The sequence below is a fragment of the Harpia harpyja genome, chromosome 12 (genome assembly GCF_026419915.1).
Source record: "Harpia harpyja isolate bHarHar1 chromosome 12, bHarHar1 primary haplotype, whole genome shotgun sequence".
NCBI classification, from domain to species: Eukaryota; Metazoa; Chordata; class Aves; order Accipitriformes; family Accipitridae; genus Harpia; species Harpia harpyja.
This window is the reverse complement of record NC_068951.1, coordinates 36,299,341-36,317,057: the sequence shown is the minus strand read 5'-3', so window position 1 is coordinate 36,317,057 and position 17,717 is coordinate 36,299,341. Positions and strand designations below refer to the sequence as shown.

Below are 17,717 nucleotides of genomic sequence, written 5' to 3'. Positions count from 1 at the left end.
AAGGCAGCAGAATTAATCTATATGAACTGTTCCCAATAGCAAAGTCCAATTCTTCCCCCATTTACATCCCCTGCAATTTTAGTTGAACTGCGTGAAAGAGGTAGTACCTGGCTTGGATATTTTATCTTGCCTCTTCCAGTTATACACAGAAATTCTGCCCTCTTGGTAGCAAAACCAAAATACACTGGATATCCAGTGACTGTCAAATCACTTCCAAGTATCCTTTTTTACTCATTTTACTCACATCTTTGTAGTTGGTTTTGGATCACTGCGTGCCTCTGTAGAATTCTCACCACCATTTATTTAGTAATTGCACCTGCTACTTTTCACAACATTAAAAATTGCTGGCAAAATGTCATTTTATAGTGTACTTGCTTATAACACATTGTCCAAAATGTCTGCTTGAACACATATAATGTAATCATAACAGATTTAATAATATGACTTGTCATCAAGCGAGCATTTCTGTGAATTAAGAAAGCTGGACTGGAAATATTTTTGTAAGGAAAGCAAAGAGTTGTACCATAAAAGCTCTTTTGATGGAGCTCTGGATGATGATGATGGTCGCTCTGTAGAAGGGTGGACCTTGCTACTCCTGTCCCCATGAAAATTGACATCATCCCATTTCTCTAGCTGTGTCTGAATATCAACTGAAAAATAAGAAAAGAAAATAGGAATCTTTTAAAGAAACTACTGCAGAAAAGTTTACATCCTCCATTAAATGTAGGTTATAGAGAAAATGGTGCCACCAAAGACTGTATTTTAGTTAAGGTCCAATATACAGAAATGTTATGCACCTTTCTAGCTAATATTCTGTGAAAATATTTGGGAATTCACAACATTTTTCTAAATCTATTAGCATTCATGGTCAGAATGTCAGTGGAACTCTTGGTTTACAATCAGTGATTTGTATGTAATTTAGATCTGTTGATAAAATTATACTAACTATTTGATAGTTTGGGATATTTTTAATTTCCTAATTGTAGCCAAATTGTAAAAATAAAACTTCTTTTAGTGACTACCATTTAAAAATGACTGTGTAGGCAACTGATATTATTCAGTCATATGTTGGACTTGCTTTGCAAAAATCGGATGTTCAGCTCCTGTTTGAAGATAAAGTTCTCTAAAAGAATTTCTGTGCTGATGAATGGAAGATTTGCTACCTTGGTATAAATTACATTTACCTTGCAAATTTTTCAGTTGCAGTGCAAGTAATTTAGTTTGGATGGAACTAAATTAGATTCACCTTTTCCAAAGCTCATCTATAGATCATGCTTGGCAGGATATTGAGTTGTGTTTGGGATTTTTTTTCAATCTGTATAAATATAGCTCTTCTGTCAAGAATGGATTTTTTTTTTCTCTTGTATGCATAGATAAAGCAGTATTTACAAATATAATGTGTTTTTCTGACATCTGCAGTTCTGAAAAGGACATCCAGTATGGGCTTCCTCTAATTTATGTCCTTTACCAATTTCTCATGAAACCCCTACAGATTTTTCTACCATTTTACTCACCCTGACTAAATTCTTTATTGAAAGAATCCTTTCAAAACTTTATTTGCACATTTAGTGACAACTTAATTGGTATAATGGCAAAGGCAAAAATGTGTTCACAGTGTTTCAAGATTAAAGTGTTTCAAGTAGTTTATAATGTGGGACAAAGGTTACACTCCCTGCTAAAATGCGGTGCAACAAAAATTCTGGTGTTGCTCCTTATTTTGTGATAGTAGCAAGGAGAAACTTGTGCTAAGCAAGGCTATGTAGCACTGATAAAATAGCTACACTCTTACCTAAATCTAGTGAAGACTTGTCTGAAACTCTGACAGTCTGGACTTTCTGCTCAGTATCCACACTGATAAGGTCAGAATTGTCTGTCTTCTTTCTGTGGGTTGAAGCTTTTAAGCCTTCACTTCTTGATGGATTCTCTGATTTCTTTGCTTTGTTTTGGGTTTGTAAGACAGGTTCACTAAGATCCAAGAGATCCAGACCTGTTGATAATACTTAGAGACAAAATGTTAGGATTGAATGTTGTTTTAATTCAAATAGCTCACTTCTTAAAATTTGTTTTAATTGGAAAAAAAATTACTGATTGCATTTGACTAGAGTAGATGTGTATTTCCTGGCTAAAGATGATGACCAGCATATTCAAATATGACTAGGGATTTCAGCTGCTTAACTGGATGCAGTTTAAAAAAGCTTGATTTGCATAAAAGGCTTTTCCTCTGAAAATCTTAAAGACTTCTTAGGTCTTAAGGATGTGGCCTTACTCTACAGGTTTTATGTTGTAAGGGTTCCCTGTACAATTGAGCTTTTAGATAAGATTTGGTTTACTGTTATGATTTATCAAGTACTGGTAACAGCTGCTTAGGGCACTACTGTTGTGCCACAGGCCATTACAGAAAAAGCTGAAGAGTAGACAGCTTCTTGGGTGGACTTCTTGGGTCATAAAGGAATAATGGTGTGTTTAGTAATGGTTTCTGCTGTTGTCGCTGTTTGTCTTTCAAGGGAAAAATATTGAATATAATTATAAATTCTACTGTTATTTCTATTAAGGACTATAACAGTGTGTTCAGTCTCAGCTCTTCATTTAAAAGTTGCTTGAAGGGTAACACTTAAAATTCTTTAGCACATAAAAGATAGAAAAACTCCCTTTTTATCATCGTTTTATAGGGCAGGTGTTTGTGATAAATTTGTATTATTGCTTGCAGTGCTTTATCTATGTTCTTGGTAAATACTGAATGTCATCAGTCTTCATAGAATAAGAAATTTTTGTTATTAAATGAGTCTAGCCCCCCCAGTCTGATAGATATTCAAGGCAGATATACGATCTACAGATACTTACTTTTTTACAATAAACACCACTCTTAAACAACCTGAAATATTTCTATTAATCCCTGTAATATCTTTAGCTATATATAAAAAGAAAAAATATTATTTACAATTGTTATTTAATTCAGTGTTCCAGTTTTTGTTATTAGAACTTGCATATTGCTTTAGACACATATTAATTAGATGTGATGATAATCACCCAGCTGTCAATTATTCATTCAATAATTTGCATGTATATAGATTTTAATTAAATGGCTTCTAACAAGCCAAGTCATTTTATGAGATAGCAATAGAACATAGTAGTGCTATGCCAATTTTATTGTATCTCAGCTGATCTGCTCAACCACTTCGATTACCTTTGCACAAATACAGAATAGAGGAGGCCAATTTCTAAAAACACTTCCAAAGGACAATATACTTCAGATATAATTCAATGTAATTCAAAAGGCTTTCAGGATTCACCCTTGCTTTGTATTATCTGCTCTACTATCTCATCACAACACAAAGGAGCTAAGAAATGTGTTAGATTAATAAAATGTCCAAACTCAGCCTGGATAAACTGTTTTGACATCTCTTCCCTTGTCTGACATCCCATCCAAGTTTTTATTGAAGAAAATCTTTCTAAAGTAAGGAATGGGTTTGGTTAAAACCAGACTAAGTGTGGCTTTCCCATAGGTTAAAATTCTGCAAAAAAAAAAAGATTGAGAATTGGTCAAACTGATACGTACTACCTGTTGAACTTAAGTTCACTTTAATTCAACCCCGGAGATCTGCTAGAATACATGTGGTTTGGATCACATCAGATTTGCCCTCAAATGTAGTGAACAAAGTTTTTTCTATTAATAGATCAGGCAATTATAATTTAATACTAGCTTGTAATTTTGTACAAATAGTAACAAATCAAGAAGTCACTTGACAAAAATGTACTGTAATTAAGATAAAAATAAAATTATTTCTCTCTAGTGAGGGATGGTAAAGAATTTTGTTTACCTGCAGTGTTTGATGTTACAGGCCTTGCAACAGCTTCTGGTTTAGTTTCACAGAGAAAGTCATCAATGGAGGGGCTCAGAAGGGGTCTGCTTTCTTGTTGCTCGTTCACCAGCTAGCAACAAAAAAACCCAGGGTCACAGACTGTTGTTGTGATGCAGAATTTAAAGAAATAAAACATATTATCACAATATCATGCGCTTTATTTTTGATTGAAAGAGTAAGATATTGCAATTAGAAGATGTACAAATAGCTCTGGGCTTAAAATAAAAAACTTTAGTCACTCTTTTGGGGCAAAATTATATTCCAATTTTACAAATTGCACAAAAATAAAGCAGCAAGGTGATTTTTCCATAGCAATTATTGCATACTATTGCTTATAGGGCTAAAGTATACAAGGGCTGATGTAACTCCCTTCAAATCAATGGGTGAAGTTGGCCTTCTCTATCACCAGGAGACTAAGCAGGGCTTCTTTAGTATTTGGAAGTGGTCTTTTTTTCACAAGTAACATGCCTCCCCACAGAACTTCCACGATACCATTTCATCTAGCAAATATGCATTAGCCCATTAAACAATAACCTGCTGAGACAGAAAACACTTCTCTGCAATACAAAGACATATGAATGACAGTGGATGGAGCCTGGTGAATGTATGAGCTTCCTGCATGAGTTTTGACTGTGTGAAGACTCATAATACAGTTTTTATTTATGAGCAGTTTTCCCTGTTTATTGTAATTGCATGAATGCATTGGTTTTCTACTACCTAAAGGAAATCTCTGTATTACAGGCTATTTCATGTATTAGGGATTAAAAAGGCAAAACACAAAACAGTCTCAGAAATAAAAGTCTCCTCTCTGCAACCTATCTCTGACTGGAGGATCAAGACCTATGCTGAGCTGGATGGATGTCTGATGGTGTGCCCTGTATTTACTTTATCTTTAATAATGTGAAAACATGTTTTCCCTCTGTCTGTTGCTTTCATCTGGAGCTATTTCACCTTTACTTTTATCCTCTCTGCTCTCCCTCTCTCCATTCTGTTCTCACTCTTTTTCCATTGTTGAATTTTCAAAATTTTCTCTCAGATATATTTGAACTTTTAAATTTAGGATGCTGATATGGACTAGAACTGGCAAAAAAAAAAGGTATTTACTCATCCTTATTTTATATTTGTTAATTACTGGCATTTAGCTACTCCAGTAGCAGGATTGCCTCTGAAGATATTACAGCAAAACAGCTTAGAATCACTGTTGCTCAGTACTTGATTTCTGTATTACAAAGTTGCAAGAAAATACCAGAGCTATTGAAATAAAAAGCCCATTACTTTGATGGATCAAACATTTAAGCTGGTACCTAATGCTGACTGACTGTATAATATGTGCACTTATTCATTTGCCCAGGACCTTACAGTTTTGCACTGAAATACCAATTTACATGAGTAATGTGGAAGACAGATGAGTGATTGCCTGCCCAACTGTGTGTAGCAGAAGGTGCAGATGTGGGCACTTAATTTAGAAATCTGGCAATGATACTGTCCCAAACTCTAGTTCTGCACATGCCAAACCCAGACTGCAGATGCACCTTACAGGTGACTTAATCATGTGCTTTTTTTAACTCTCCGAATTCATTGTCCAGGTTGCTGTCTCATTCAACGCACAGAAGTTACTTGCTTAATTAAATCTCAACACTTGATTGGAAATTGCATTTATACCCACTGCACACCTTTGATTTCCATTAAAGGTGTCTCTACAGTACCCACATTATCTCCAGGTCTATACTTTTACCTAATACTGATATTTAAGAAGACTTTATTTTTCTGTTTATGATTTGGTGACAGTCCTCACTCATTTCTATTGGTGAAAAAAGAAGGTGGATGCCTAGTTGATTCTTGTCCAGATTACTTTTAATATTTTAAAAGTTTCTTTATGATCAAATCCAGATAGCAGCAAAAATTGCTTGAATACTTTTTCCTTTTTGCACTTACACACCCCATTCTAGGAACTAGCATTAGTAACAGCTGCTGCACTTCTGCAGCAGGTTGCGTTTTCGGGTGAACATAGTATCTAGCAGAAAGACTGACAAAGCTTCTGGATGAGCTGGATCTTCAATGATCTATTCTGTGATACACTAACAGCATAAAGAAAAGTCCTACACCATTTGGAGGAGGAAAGGAGGGAAGAAAGGAGAGGTTCTATAGGAGTCACTGTAGATGTAAAAACTTCATAGGAAATATTCTTACCTATAAGAGTGTATCAATAGGGTACATTATCACATAAGTTTTGGATGCTTATCAAGTTTCCCATTACATTCCATGGAAATTTTCTTTGATAGGAAAGAATGGGGGAAGGAGGGAATGAAGAAGGATTGAGAACCAAGACAGCCAAGATCACTCACTGGAGACAGTGAAGAATAGAAAATCTGAAGACCAATTGGAAAGGCAATTTATTGCCCAAACGTGTTGCGGGGGTAAGAGGATACACTCTGGAAAGACCACCAATAATGCTAAGAATCAGAGTCGTGGAGGGGAAGGAGACTAGAATCAACAAAGATCTGAATTTCTCCGAAGTTCAACTGAATTGCGAAGTAGCAGATGTCTGGCAAATATTTTTTCTTTTCAAAGCTGCTTATTGCATCCCTGGACATTTCTTTATTATGTTGTTTATAGAAAGAAGACCTGCTCAGCAATAGGCCTTCATTAGTTTGATACCAGCAGTGTATTGTTCAAAGTCCCTTGATAAAATTCTACCATCAAACTGAAAGAAGATTGATGGTAATTTCTACTTCATCAGTTTTGCCAGCAAACACCAAGATTTAATTTTACTAAGTTGTGTCTTCTTTCTGCTGCATTTGCAGCATTTTTGTTTAATTAGAAAAAAAATAGGTTCCTCTTCTCTGACACTCTTACTTTGTGAACATATACACTAAATTCATCAGAGATGGGCCACCCAAATCAGCAGAGGAATAAAGAACACATTTTACAGGGAGACTAAAAGAGTTTGACTTCCTTAGGCTAACAAAATGAAGATTGAGTAGGAATATAATTATTCTTCATGTATACATAAAGGGAGAGTGGTTAGATGACATTGGAGGAGGAAAGTTGTTTCAGCTATAGAGAAAAGTTGGCACAACAAAAAAGAGATCTAAACTGGCCATGAATAGATCTGGTCTGGGAATTAAAATAATATTTCTAACTATCACAGCAGTGAAGTGTATGAACATTATTTTTTTTTAGGGTAGGGGGAGAAAAAGCTGACCTATTTAAAATGGCTTTTGACAAGTTTTCTACATGGCTGTTTATGATGTGATTGCTTTTGAGAAGTGAACTGCGACCCAGAGGATCCTTCCTAGTCCTGTGTCCTATGCTCCCATAACTAAGGACTGGAAGCTGTAGGAGTGTCTTATTAAAAGGATTGTTGCTGTGAAAAATAATCTCCTTTCAACTGAAATATTTGGGTCAAAACAGGTAGCAAATACATGACCAAGCCTACTAATTTTCAATAAATACAAACTACATACGTATAGCAATAGAACATATTAGAAAAATATGATTTTGATGTGAAGCAGACATTTAATGATTAATCAAACCTTAACAGGTTAAAGAGTGCCATGAGTTGATATTTTTGCTGTAGAAAAGCGGGCAGTGGGGTAGGTTTCTGACATTACTGTGTATGCAATGCCACTTGGTAAGCCCTAGGTCTCACACTTTGAATTTCATTTTGCTGCCTCATGTATTGTACCACATTTATCCCTAGTTTAACTCTGCTCAAGTTATTAGAATTATATCAGGCACGAATTTGGAGTAGTGCTATAAAACATTCATGAGATGAAAACTATTATCTATATTAAAGTCATAATTTATGGTTCTCAAGCACCTTTCAGGGTGAATATCACAGAATGCTTTAAAACATTCATGAATCAAGCCTGGCACCACTGCAGAACTGAGAAGTATTATCTCTATGTTGCAGACGAGAGAAGCAAAGTGAAATTAAGCAAGCTACCCAACATCACCTGGCACTGGAGGAAGCGGCACTGGGAGCAGGAGCCAGGCAGCTGGCGCTGCACCGCCGCACAGTATTTATGCCTGCAATATTTGCACACACGCCAAGCGGTATAGACTCAGCCTGTGAAACTGTTGATTTCTGAGTACAAATTTAGCCAGTGAGTGCCATAAATTCTTGTAATAACTCTAAGAACTTAATTTTTCTTTATAAAATTCATTTTAATTAAAGAAAAAGCCCCCACACTTCTTTAACTGAAGGATATTTAAAATCTATGGAGGGTGATATTCCCTACTACCAATACATCTGAAGAGACTCATCCATAGTATAAAAAACTCCTTCTAAATTCAAATGAATTTTCTGCAACTGACTTCTGCTGTTCGACAGCACAACGGAAAAAGGTGCTTTTTCTCACCCCAGTACTGCTATTGGAATTTTTTCTTCCAAAAAGCGTATATGTGGGGGGTTTTGGTGCTTTGGGAGAGATACTGGGAGAGTCAAAAGTATCACCTGATGGCTGATATCAGCCCCACTGCTTGAATATACTCAAAGCAAGAATTATTTAGCAGAGATCTGAGACAAGGCACAGAGGCAGGGTCAGGGAGTGGCGGTTGCTGTGCTGGAGGCCACGTCTGCCGTATTTCCCCTCAGCACCGGCTGGGCAGTCCTGCAGCCCAGGGCACTGAGGGGAATCACCTGGTCTCCATTTTCTGTGCCCTGTCACCTGCCCCATCCCCAGCTGTATCCATTTATTCAGCTGATTCAGTTTATTACCTGCAGCTGCCTTTGCTGTGGAATTTTCCTTTCCCCAGTGCTCTGGTTTAGCTAGTGGTGTCTGTGCTGCCCTTAGGGCTGCTGTGAGAGGAGGAGGCGGCAAGAGCAGCTTATGGTGATTCCCTCTCTGGATGATCCTCAGGCCTGAAGGGTAGGTGGGAGCCGGATGAATGGTGCTGGTTTGGGGTCAAAAATATCAAAGCCTGGGTGTGGGTGTGCTGGGGTAGGAGGGGAGACATTGCTGTGGGAGAGGCACAGTGCTGGCCCCCTGAAAGGGAGCAGTGGCCATGAGAGGGATTTCTTCCTCTAGCCGATATCTAGCCTGGTCTTAGCTTCCCTCAGGCGCTCAGCTGGCACCTCTTCCTCTGCCCTGCAGTCATCCCTAAATCCTCCCAGGCCTTATTTTCTCCCCTTGCCCCCACAGAAGCTCCCTGCCTGGTAAAACACCATCCTAGAGCCTTGGCCTCAGGGCCTCTCCTCATGCCTGGCACTGCCCTAGGGAGTCTGCTCGGGGCACAGCGAGCACCCAGCTGCTATCATGGTGGCAGCTCTGCTGTCCCATAAAAACTTGTTTTCTGCTCATCTTCAGGGCCTTTGGCTTATGATTTTAATGTAGGTGCCTCTTGCGATGCTGGTGTCAGGGGTGGTGTGTTTTACTATGCCAGAGACCATGTGAGATTATGTATGTATACAGCAACTGCTATGGCTTTGGTTTTGCTTTACTCCCAGCCTACATCTTACATTGTAGTAAGAGAGTTATGAAATACCTAGGGAGTAGCCTGATTTAAAATAAAAAAAAAGGGGGGGAGGGGAGGTAGTTCACAGGGCTCTGTTGTGAAAAGTTTCCACAGAGCAGCTTAGTTTGGCCTTAAGGCAGAGGGAGCTGGAGCACACCTGGTGCTCAGGGGAACGCTAAGAGGACCAAATTCTTACCTAGTGTTACATTTACAGTTGATAATGTTCACCTGCACAACCTTCCCTGCTCGTGGCTACAAGTGCTTTGCTTTCTCTTCCTAGAGTGCTGGCTTATGCTGTGGGAGTGCTGGAGCGCACTGAGGCTGCCAGTAAGGTATGATCCTAACATCCCATTTCGTACACTCTCTTACTGCATTTCTGATCTTGATCTGTTTGCAGTGTGCAATGCATGCTGTTTTCTTTTTTTAATGTTAGTAGGGCATAACATTATGCTAGTCTTTAAGATAAGTTATTTGGAATTTAAATTGGGGGGTTCCAGTCAGGCGTAGGCAGCTAATTAGCACCTATGTTTTGAGCACATAGTGAACTAGTTCTCTTAAATTAAGTGCCTAAATTCCCTCCATGTTCAATAGGGAGAGATAATGCCTAGAAAAGCAACTCCAGAAGGAGATCCTGCCTGCCTAATTTAGGCTGTCCCTCAGGAGGCTCTCAAAGGCACCTAGCTTTCCCACTGGGTATATATGGAACTTATTTTAGAAGGACTGGTACAAAAGGCACCTAAAATTTAGATGTAATTAGCTACCCAAGTTAGTTGGATTGGATTTTACCCATTTTGTCACTGGAGGCTGATTGAATTACTCAAGGCACTAATTTAGGAAGCCCCAAACTACTAATGGGTAATCCCCTGTGCAGTTCAGCAGCAAAGCTGCTCCTGGGCACTTACACCTTTTGCTGTACTGCCCACTCAGTGTGCTGGTGAGGGTGTGGTTGGGCTGCTGACTGCATCAGTGAAATGATCTGACCTAGAAAGCTCAGGCTGTGGTAATGAACACATGGTAATGAGCATGGGATAAAGCAGGAACCTTTTAACTCAGATTTTCTATTGGGGAAATCGTATTTTTGAACTTTACTCTGAGCAACTTGTCTGCTGCTTGGGTGAGACTGGACAAATAGGTGAATTAATTAGATTAATTTGAGTAGTTTGTAAATGTTATACTGTTTTAACTTAACCAGAAGCATCTACGAAGGCATCAGCCAACTTCAGTCGCTAATTATTTGTGTGATACGTAGCAATGGTTTCTTGATAGATAGATTCTCTGCGTGCATCTGGCACATCGTGATCTTTGGTGGCACTCACTAGGATGGGAGGAAAAAAGTGAATTAATTTCCACTAACTAGTTATTTCTAAAAACTGATAAATGGGAACCACAACTAGAAATTGAGGTTATTGTTCTCTAGAGCATAACTGGAAGTACTGGCCTGACAGTAGTGTCTGTGGATCATTATCTTGGCAGGGTGAGAACTGGAAGACCTCCTTTTCTGCTTGCTGAGGGAGGTTTGGAAAGGGAACTCCTGACAAAATCACTAGTCTCGTGCTAAAAGTTCAAATTGCCTGAGTTATGTTTTTCTTCACCCACTTTTCTAGCATGTTTATAAATATTTCACAATCAAAATTACCACCTCACACACTTTCTTTACTATTGTATAGTAAGTGTGATCACTACTTCACTTTTTGTATCATCTTTGTTCCTGGGTGATACTAATTTTTTCACTGTCACTCTAGTGTGAATTTATGTCCCAACAAAACTGACATGCCAGCCAAATATTTGGTTTTCACAAGAATAGAGAATCCACTCACAGGGCACGCAGTATAACTAACTTCCACTTAACATGAATTGCAGGAAGCTCTAAAACTGAGACAAACTCATTCCACCCTCCTGCAAAGAGCCCTTTGGTGTTGCTGCCTCTCTGAAGACTAGTCTTGCTCAGCAGGTGATAACTGGTACTCTGTTGCTAAGTAGTAGGAAGTGTGTGGAGTGGCCTGTGAATCAGAGGTGACTATCTTACCTGAAATCACACAAGCTAAGTTATCCCTTGGGGCTTAATGCAAACGACTGACAGAGAGCTTGTGTGAAGTCAGAGAAGCTGTGGGAGGATTACTGTAGATGCTGTATTGGATATTTAAATTCACATGCTAGCTGTGTTGTTTAAAACCTATGCTTGATGTCTAAATCTGTAAACAATAACATGCTTATGTTGTGTCTTCATAAACAGCAGTTGCATTGCTCGGTGATAACTTGCTGTGATCGCTGTGTCACTAGCATCCTATCTGTGTTTGTAAGGGCTGACCTATACAAGTTATGGTGTATTGTTGCAAGGTAGAACTAAATATCTCACAGTTCACCATCTCCTTCCCTCTGTTCCCCTTGGTCTGGCTAAAGGAAACTAAATATGGGAATTGTAGTTGTATCTGGCTCCTGCATTTTGGCCTTGTTCCAGCAAAGCACTTAAGTGTGTCCCGCAAAACTCAAGGTTAAGCATGTGCTTAACAGTCTTGCTGGATCAGAGCTGTGGGGGAAGGGGAGGAAAGTTGCTCTTGTCATATTTCCATTGTGACTGACACTTTGGCCTTTACTGCTCATATAAATGTGATTTACTGTAAATTTGTCTATTGCATTAATATCTGCATGCTCTATGCACTCTTTTAAGTAAAGGAAGCTGTTTACTAAAATGGAGTGACTCCCTTTCCTGGGTGTCAGAAGATTTTATTTATTTTTTTCCCTCACTTGGCTATGCGTTATCTTTGTGGTGTGACACTGCAATTTGTGTTTTAGCCTCTCCCCTTCCCCATATCGCTATCTGAACTGGAGAACTGCTCTACAACAGTGATCAAAGACAAAACTCATCATAGATGCTTAGAGATCCTTGAAGTAATATAGTCACCAAGAAATTACAAAATGTTCCTTTAAAGAAATTATTTCTGTAATGTTAGTTTATGGAAGTACCTAGCCTGTACTCCTCAAATGGCCTGCTAGTTAATTAAGGGATTAACAAATTTGACATGTAAGCTGACTAAATGTAGGTTGGGAAAGTCTTGTAGAACAGGGAGGCTACAGAATCCAGTTATCTGTTGAGAAAGCCCTGAAGAAACCTATACTGTGGGAGGAGGCACAAGTGTCATGACAGTATCTACAGGGAACTCATGGTGCTAGATTCTAGTTTCTGTATCATTCATGGGTTTGTGTGGCAGCTCCAGCTGAAGAGGAGGTCTGACTTCGAGAACCACAGTTCTCAAATGCTTTTTAATAAGGTGCAGAGGACAGAAACTAGAGGAGTCCTGCTTCACTTGCTTTGCAGGGACTACATTTGTACTCTTGCAGCATCTCTGGGGGCAACTATGATGATTGCTTACAAAGTAGTAGGAAATTATTTAATGTTTTTATTAGCTGAAAGTAAAGACGACTGCCAGCACAGGGAACTAAGCTACATATACAAATTATTTGTGAACCACCAGTGATCCACAGGTAAGTTCAAGAGTTTCAGCAGTAGTGGATTGTACAGAGCCTCATGCACTACTCTGAGTATGGTACATAATCAAATGTTAATTTAGATGAAAGATGCACAACTGCTGCTTTTTAAGACCAAATCTTCATGCTGTAGTAGCATGAAGACTGTAAAAATGAAGATGAGAGAATAAACAATATCAAATATATCATCTCTTATCAGAGAATTTAATTTTTGTAAAGCTTATGTAAAGATCATTCCTAATGATCTTCAACTGTGTGGAAAATGCTGTTTGTTCATTTCCCATGCAACAAAATTCATCTTTCACTGTATTCTTGCTGTATCTTTGCATATAGGATGTAATTACTTTGAAATCACACAGATTTTTCATGTCCTTTCTGTGGATTTTTCTTTTAAAACAGTTCTGTAGCATATCTAGAATAAGGCTGTAGTTTTGGATGCACTACTGTGGGCAGTCATAGTAACCAAGTCATAATTTCTTGTTAAGTCATACAGTCTTCCTCGGTAGGGATCTGTCATGGTGTGTGTGTGTTTGCTTTGAAACGTATTTGCAGATTGAAAAGCTTGAAACTCAAAAGCTGTTTGTGAATTTTTCTGGACTTGCAATTCAGCAGAACAGTTTCACTGTACAACCAGCAATTGAATATAGAACAACTGTAGCACATGGCTTGCAACTCTAACAGGATAGTGTATTTTTACTTAAGAGTATTCATGAATGAAGAACCAAAAAATTTCTGAAAATTAATTTCTATTCATAAATAATTAATATTAAAAAAAATCTAGGGTTAAACTGGCATAATATATTATTTACAAAAAAAGGTTTGTCCAAATCTTTCTGTGCTAATGGAATGGTAAGGCATTTTAAAATGTATGAAACAGTATAGTTAATTTTTTATTTTATTAAAAAAATTACACCATCAATTCCCATGGTAATTTCAAATTAAAACTGTTATTTCATGGAAAAATTTATTTAATTTATGTGACAGAGAAATCTGTGTAACTTCAGGCAAGCAGCCAATTTATGACTTTTAAACATACTGTCAAGGCAACTTTATTATACTCATGAGACTATTTCTGCTGAAATTATGCATACTGCCCTAAAAGCAATAATAGTGTTAAGCAATATTTAATTTAGAGGTAAAGAACCAATTAATATTTGTACTGCTAAGCATGCATTTATGCATTTTGTGTTTTCTTTTTTTACTCTTCTTGTATTTACCCTGTGTTTATAGCAGATGAAAAAGAGTTATCAGTAGGACTTAAGAAGTATCCCCTGTTAAACTACTCAAAACTTTTATAATAAATCAGATGAGACAGATTTGAGATGTATGGAAAATAATGCTAATGAATTTATTGTGAATCCTTTAAAAAGAATATAAAAAACTGATCTTGGGTCTAGTCCTCCTGGTTAGTGAGGAAATTGCCACTGTTCTCAGAGAGCTGATTGGAATGTACAGTGAATTATTGTAGTCCAAACTTAATTATTGTCATTATCTAAAACTGGCATGATTCTTGCCTTTTTTTACATGAATGTATATCAATTAGTTAAAATGGAGTTAATTCTGGTTTAGATTGGTATAAAAGAGAACAGAATCTAATTACATTCACTTTAACTTTCCACCATTATGTTATAATGTTATTTAATAAATGTTTATGGAGTGGGCTGTAAATCAATGCAAGTTTAATGCTAAGAAACTTAGAACAAACATGATTGAGTCAAATGGGACTGTTAACCTTTATATGGAAAACTGTGATTATGCAATCAAATTTATGTAGTGAGTCCTTGATAGACACATCAGAAAATCTACTAACATTGGGAGCTGAATATTAGCTGTCTTTACTCTGTTTCCTTTATAAAATTGAACAGAAGCATTTGAAAGATCCCCTAACAGAGTTTAAAAACAAAAACAAACCCCCAAAACCCAGAACAAAACAAAAAGCCCAACTGACCAAGCAAAAAACCCCAAAACAACAACAAAAAACCAAACACCAAACCAGTGGAACTTAGGCAGTGGAAATGTTTGAGTATTTTACTCATAAGCCCTTGAGCAAGTATAAATGTGCTTGGACCAACCAACGGCATGCAAAAAACTAACACAGAGAGACTATATATATATAAAAAAAAAGTCTTAACCATCTGGTGGAGTTAATTGGGGTGTAGTCATGAAAGATTTGGGGTTTTTTGTTTGGTGGGTTTTGGGGGGGTTTTTTTGGTTTGTTTTTTTTGTTTTTTTGGTTTTTTTTTACAACTTGTGTGCAGTAGCCTGCATTTTGCATGGGATAGGATGAGTTTCAGCACATTTCTTATAATGTAATTTCAACTTTTAAAATTTCTTCTTTCTAGTTCAAATTCTAAAACTAAGTGTTCTGTAGGTTAACTTTTTAAATTATAAGGAGTCAATATCAAAATTGTACTGTGAGCAATGTCTGTGTAGTTCCTGTAAATTCTAAGTAGGCAGCTCCCATATTCTTGAGTTACAAATGGAAGTGGGGATAGCTTTCAATATATACTTTGTGTTTCTTTTTCCTATTGGTGAATTTTTCATGGACTCCCATTTCTGTTCCATATAATACCAGAGTATATTTGTCACAGGATCATCTTGGACATGAATCACCTCTTCCAGGTCTTATTTCTTTCTATTATCTTTATAGGATCCTACCATCACTAGCTTTTTCCAATTTATGTACTCTAATGAAGAATCTAAATTATGTGTGATGAATCTGGGACAAATAACTCTTGTGACACTGTGAGATTTGTTTGTTTAAAATCAGGCTGACAAGGCATTTAAGCATGCACTTTTTTTACTGCTCAATAAAGCAGTTAATCATATTTTAAAGTATAAGTGTGGATCGAAGTACTTTATTGAATCGGATCCTTTGAAGTTCACTGACCTGTAGTAAATTGGGAATTTCATAGCTGACTACAATTAAACTTTGACTCCAGGGGATATTTAGGTTTAAGTTTCTCATTAGAAAGTAGTTTTGAAGTGAGCTTTTTTCCTCCTGACAAATGCAAAGAAGCTGTGAAGAGGTTAAACAAAGATTTTATTCTGGAATTCAAATTGAACGTGTACGCACTATTTTTCTCATTTATTTCTCTGCTTCAGTTAGAAGTATATTGGTTCATAGCTTAACTTACAGTTAATCTTTGAACCTTCAGCAAACTTTCTTTCACTTCTAGGTTCTATTCATATAAAAAAATACTTTATTTCATTTGTTCCAGTCTCTTCTGAATTATCTTTAAAAAGATAAAGGGAGACAGCAACATCGTATAGAGATATGTTCTACAAAATCCCATTACTACTGAAAGCTCGCTCTGTTGATGCCTGAAGTATTAAATTTGGCAACTATGGAATGCTTTCTCACACCAATAAAGTGACTTTCATTGAAAGTAACTGAGACAGAATCACAAAAAATAGATACTGAAAGGCCTATTCAATTACCAAGAATACCCCTCTGCTTATTGTAGTATACTCATTACTGCTGGAATGACGGTCAAGATTCCCAGTTGCCATATACTGGCACAGCCCCACTGGAGTCGCAATGCTTTTTTCATTCATGTTATTTGAAGATTTGCCTCCAAATCTGATGATATAAAATAATACCTGATGATATAAATTAATCTGTGAATTGGAAACTTCCTTAAAATTTAATTCACAGTATTATGTCAACAAATAAGTGTCATATTTTACAAGCAGGGCTTTGCTAGGAGCATAATAATAAAATGTGAATATTTAACTGACTTGTTCTGTGTTGGATGCGTTTTTAACACTTTCCAGAGGAAGAAAGCAAGGAGGCATCTCTTAATATATAAATTCAGGGGCCTCCATACATTATCACTAACTAGTTCTCCCAAAATGATGATTTAGAGTCTCTTCTTTGTATATCAGATTCCACTTATGCTTCCTATGGAGTCTGCTTCCACAGTCAGACATGATTAATCCTCCATTCATCAAAGATTTTTGGAAATGGGAGATTTCACTTTTTTTCTTTTGCTTTTCTAAAAGCCAGTACTCCTCTATCTGGGCTTGATCCTTGCATTTTACTTGCAGGTTTCTTGCTTAGTTAGTTGTAGGAATGGAGCAACATAGATACATAATGTAAATAATTACTTCCTAAGATATATACAAGCTCGTACTGGGTTCAGTGGTGGTGATAACTTTGGAAAGACCAAGCCTTATTCTCATGACCCAATTTAATCTGGCTTGGGAACTTTGCAGCTGATTTGGAATTTGTGTATTTCACCCTGTGAGCAGCAACCACATCCATCTGTTTCATCATGTAAAGAGCGGAGACAAACACTTTGATGGTGATGGCTAAATGTATATAGCAGTGCGTTATTCTGAATGAATGGTCGGAATGAGAGGTCTACACGGACACACTAAAGAGACGTCATCTCAAAACAATACAGCCAGACAGTTAGGATACAAATGATCTATCCTATGATGGTCATACAATGGTCATGGCAATATGGTCATACAACTGCACATCACACATACATGATGCAGAGATGGCTATGGAAAATACTCACTTTTTCACTTGATTCTGCTTCCTTTTGGCTTCTGCACCCCTTTGGTGCATAGCAGGGAAGTAGGTATTTGTGTTTAGTGGAAGAAATTACACCGACTAACAGACACAAGCATTTTACTCATAAATTTATCATAAACTATTGCTGAGTAGACTGACAGACAAGCACTACAAATGGTGCATTAAACATTTAATGAACCCAGGCTGAACTCCTGCTCCTATTGAAGCCAATGGAAGTTTTGCACTTTTTCTTGGGGGGGTGGGTGGGTACAGGGGGCAGCATTTTATGTTGGTTTCTAATTGTTTGTTAATCACTTAGTAGAAAATTACAAATGATGCCTTAAAGGGAGCATCCTTTTCCTTTGTGCAATTACTTCATAGACATT

At 37.3% G+C, this 17,717-nt stretch overlaps 1 protein-coding gene across 5 annotated transcripts in view; it reads right to left on the bottom strand.

Moving 5' to 3' along the window:
- The window catches only part of PEX5L (peroxisomal biogenesis factor 5 like), a 117,205-nt gene that overhangs the window by 23,120 nt on the left and 76,368 nt on the right, over nt 1-17,717 (bottom strand). For 3 of the 5 annotated variants that reach the window (XM_052803559.1, XM_052803557.1, XM_052803558.1), the window contains 3 exons: nt 3,819-3,930; nt 1,790-1,999; nt 524-650 (listed from right to left, as the gene is read on the bottom strand). In XM_052803559.1, coding sequence (XP_052659519.1) covers nt 524-650; nt 1,790-1,999; nt 3,819-3,930 — 449 coding nt within the window. Of the gene's footprint in view, nt 1-523; nt 651-1,789; nt 2,000-3,818; nt 3,931-17,335; nt 17,375-17,717 lie in introns of all 5 variants that reach the window. The other 2 variants (XM_052803561.1, XM_052803560.1) reach the window with 2 other exon arrangements.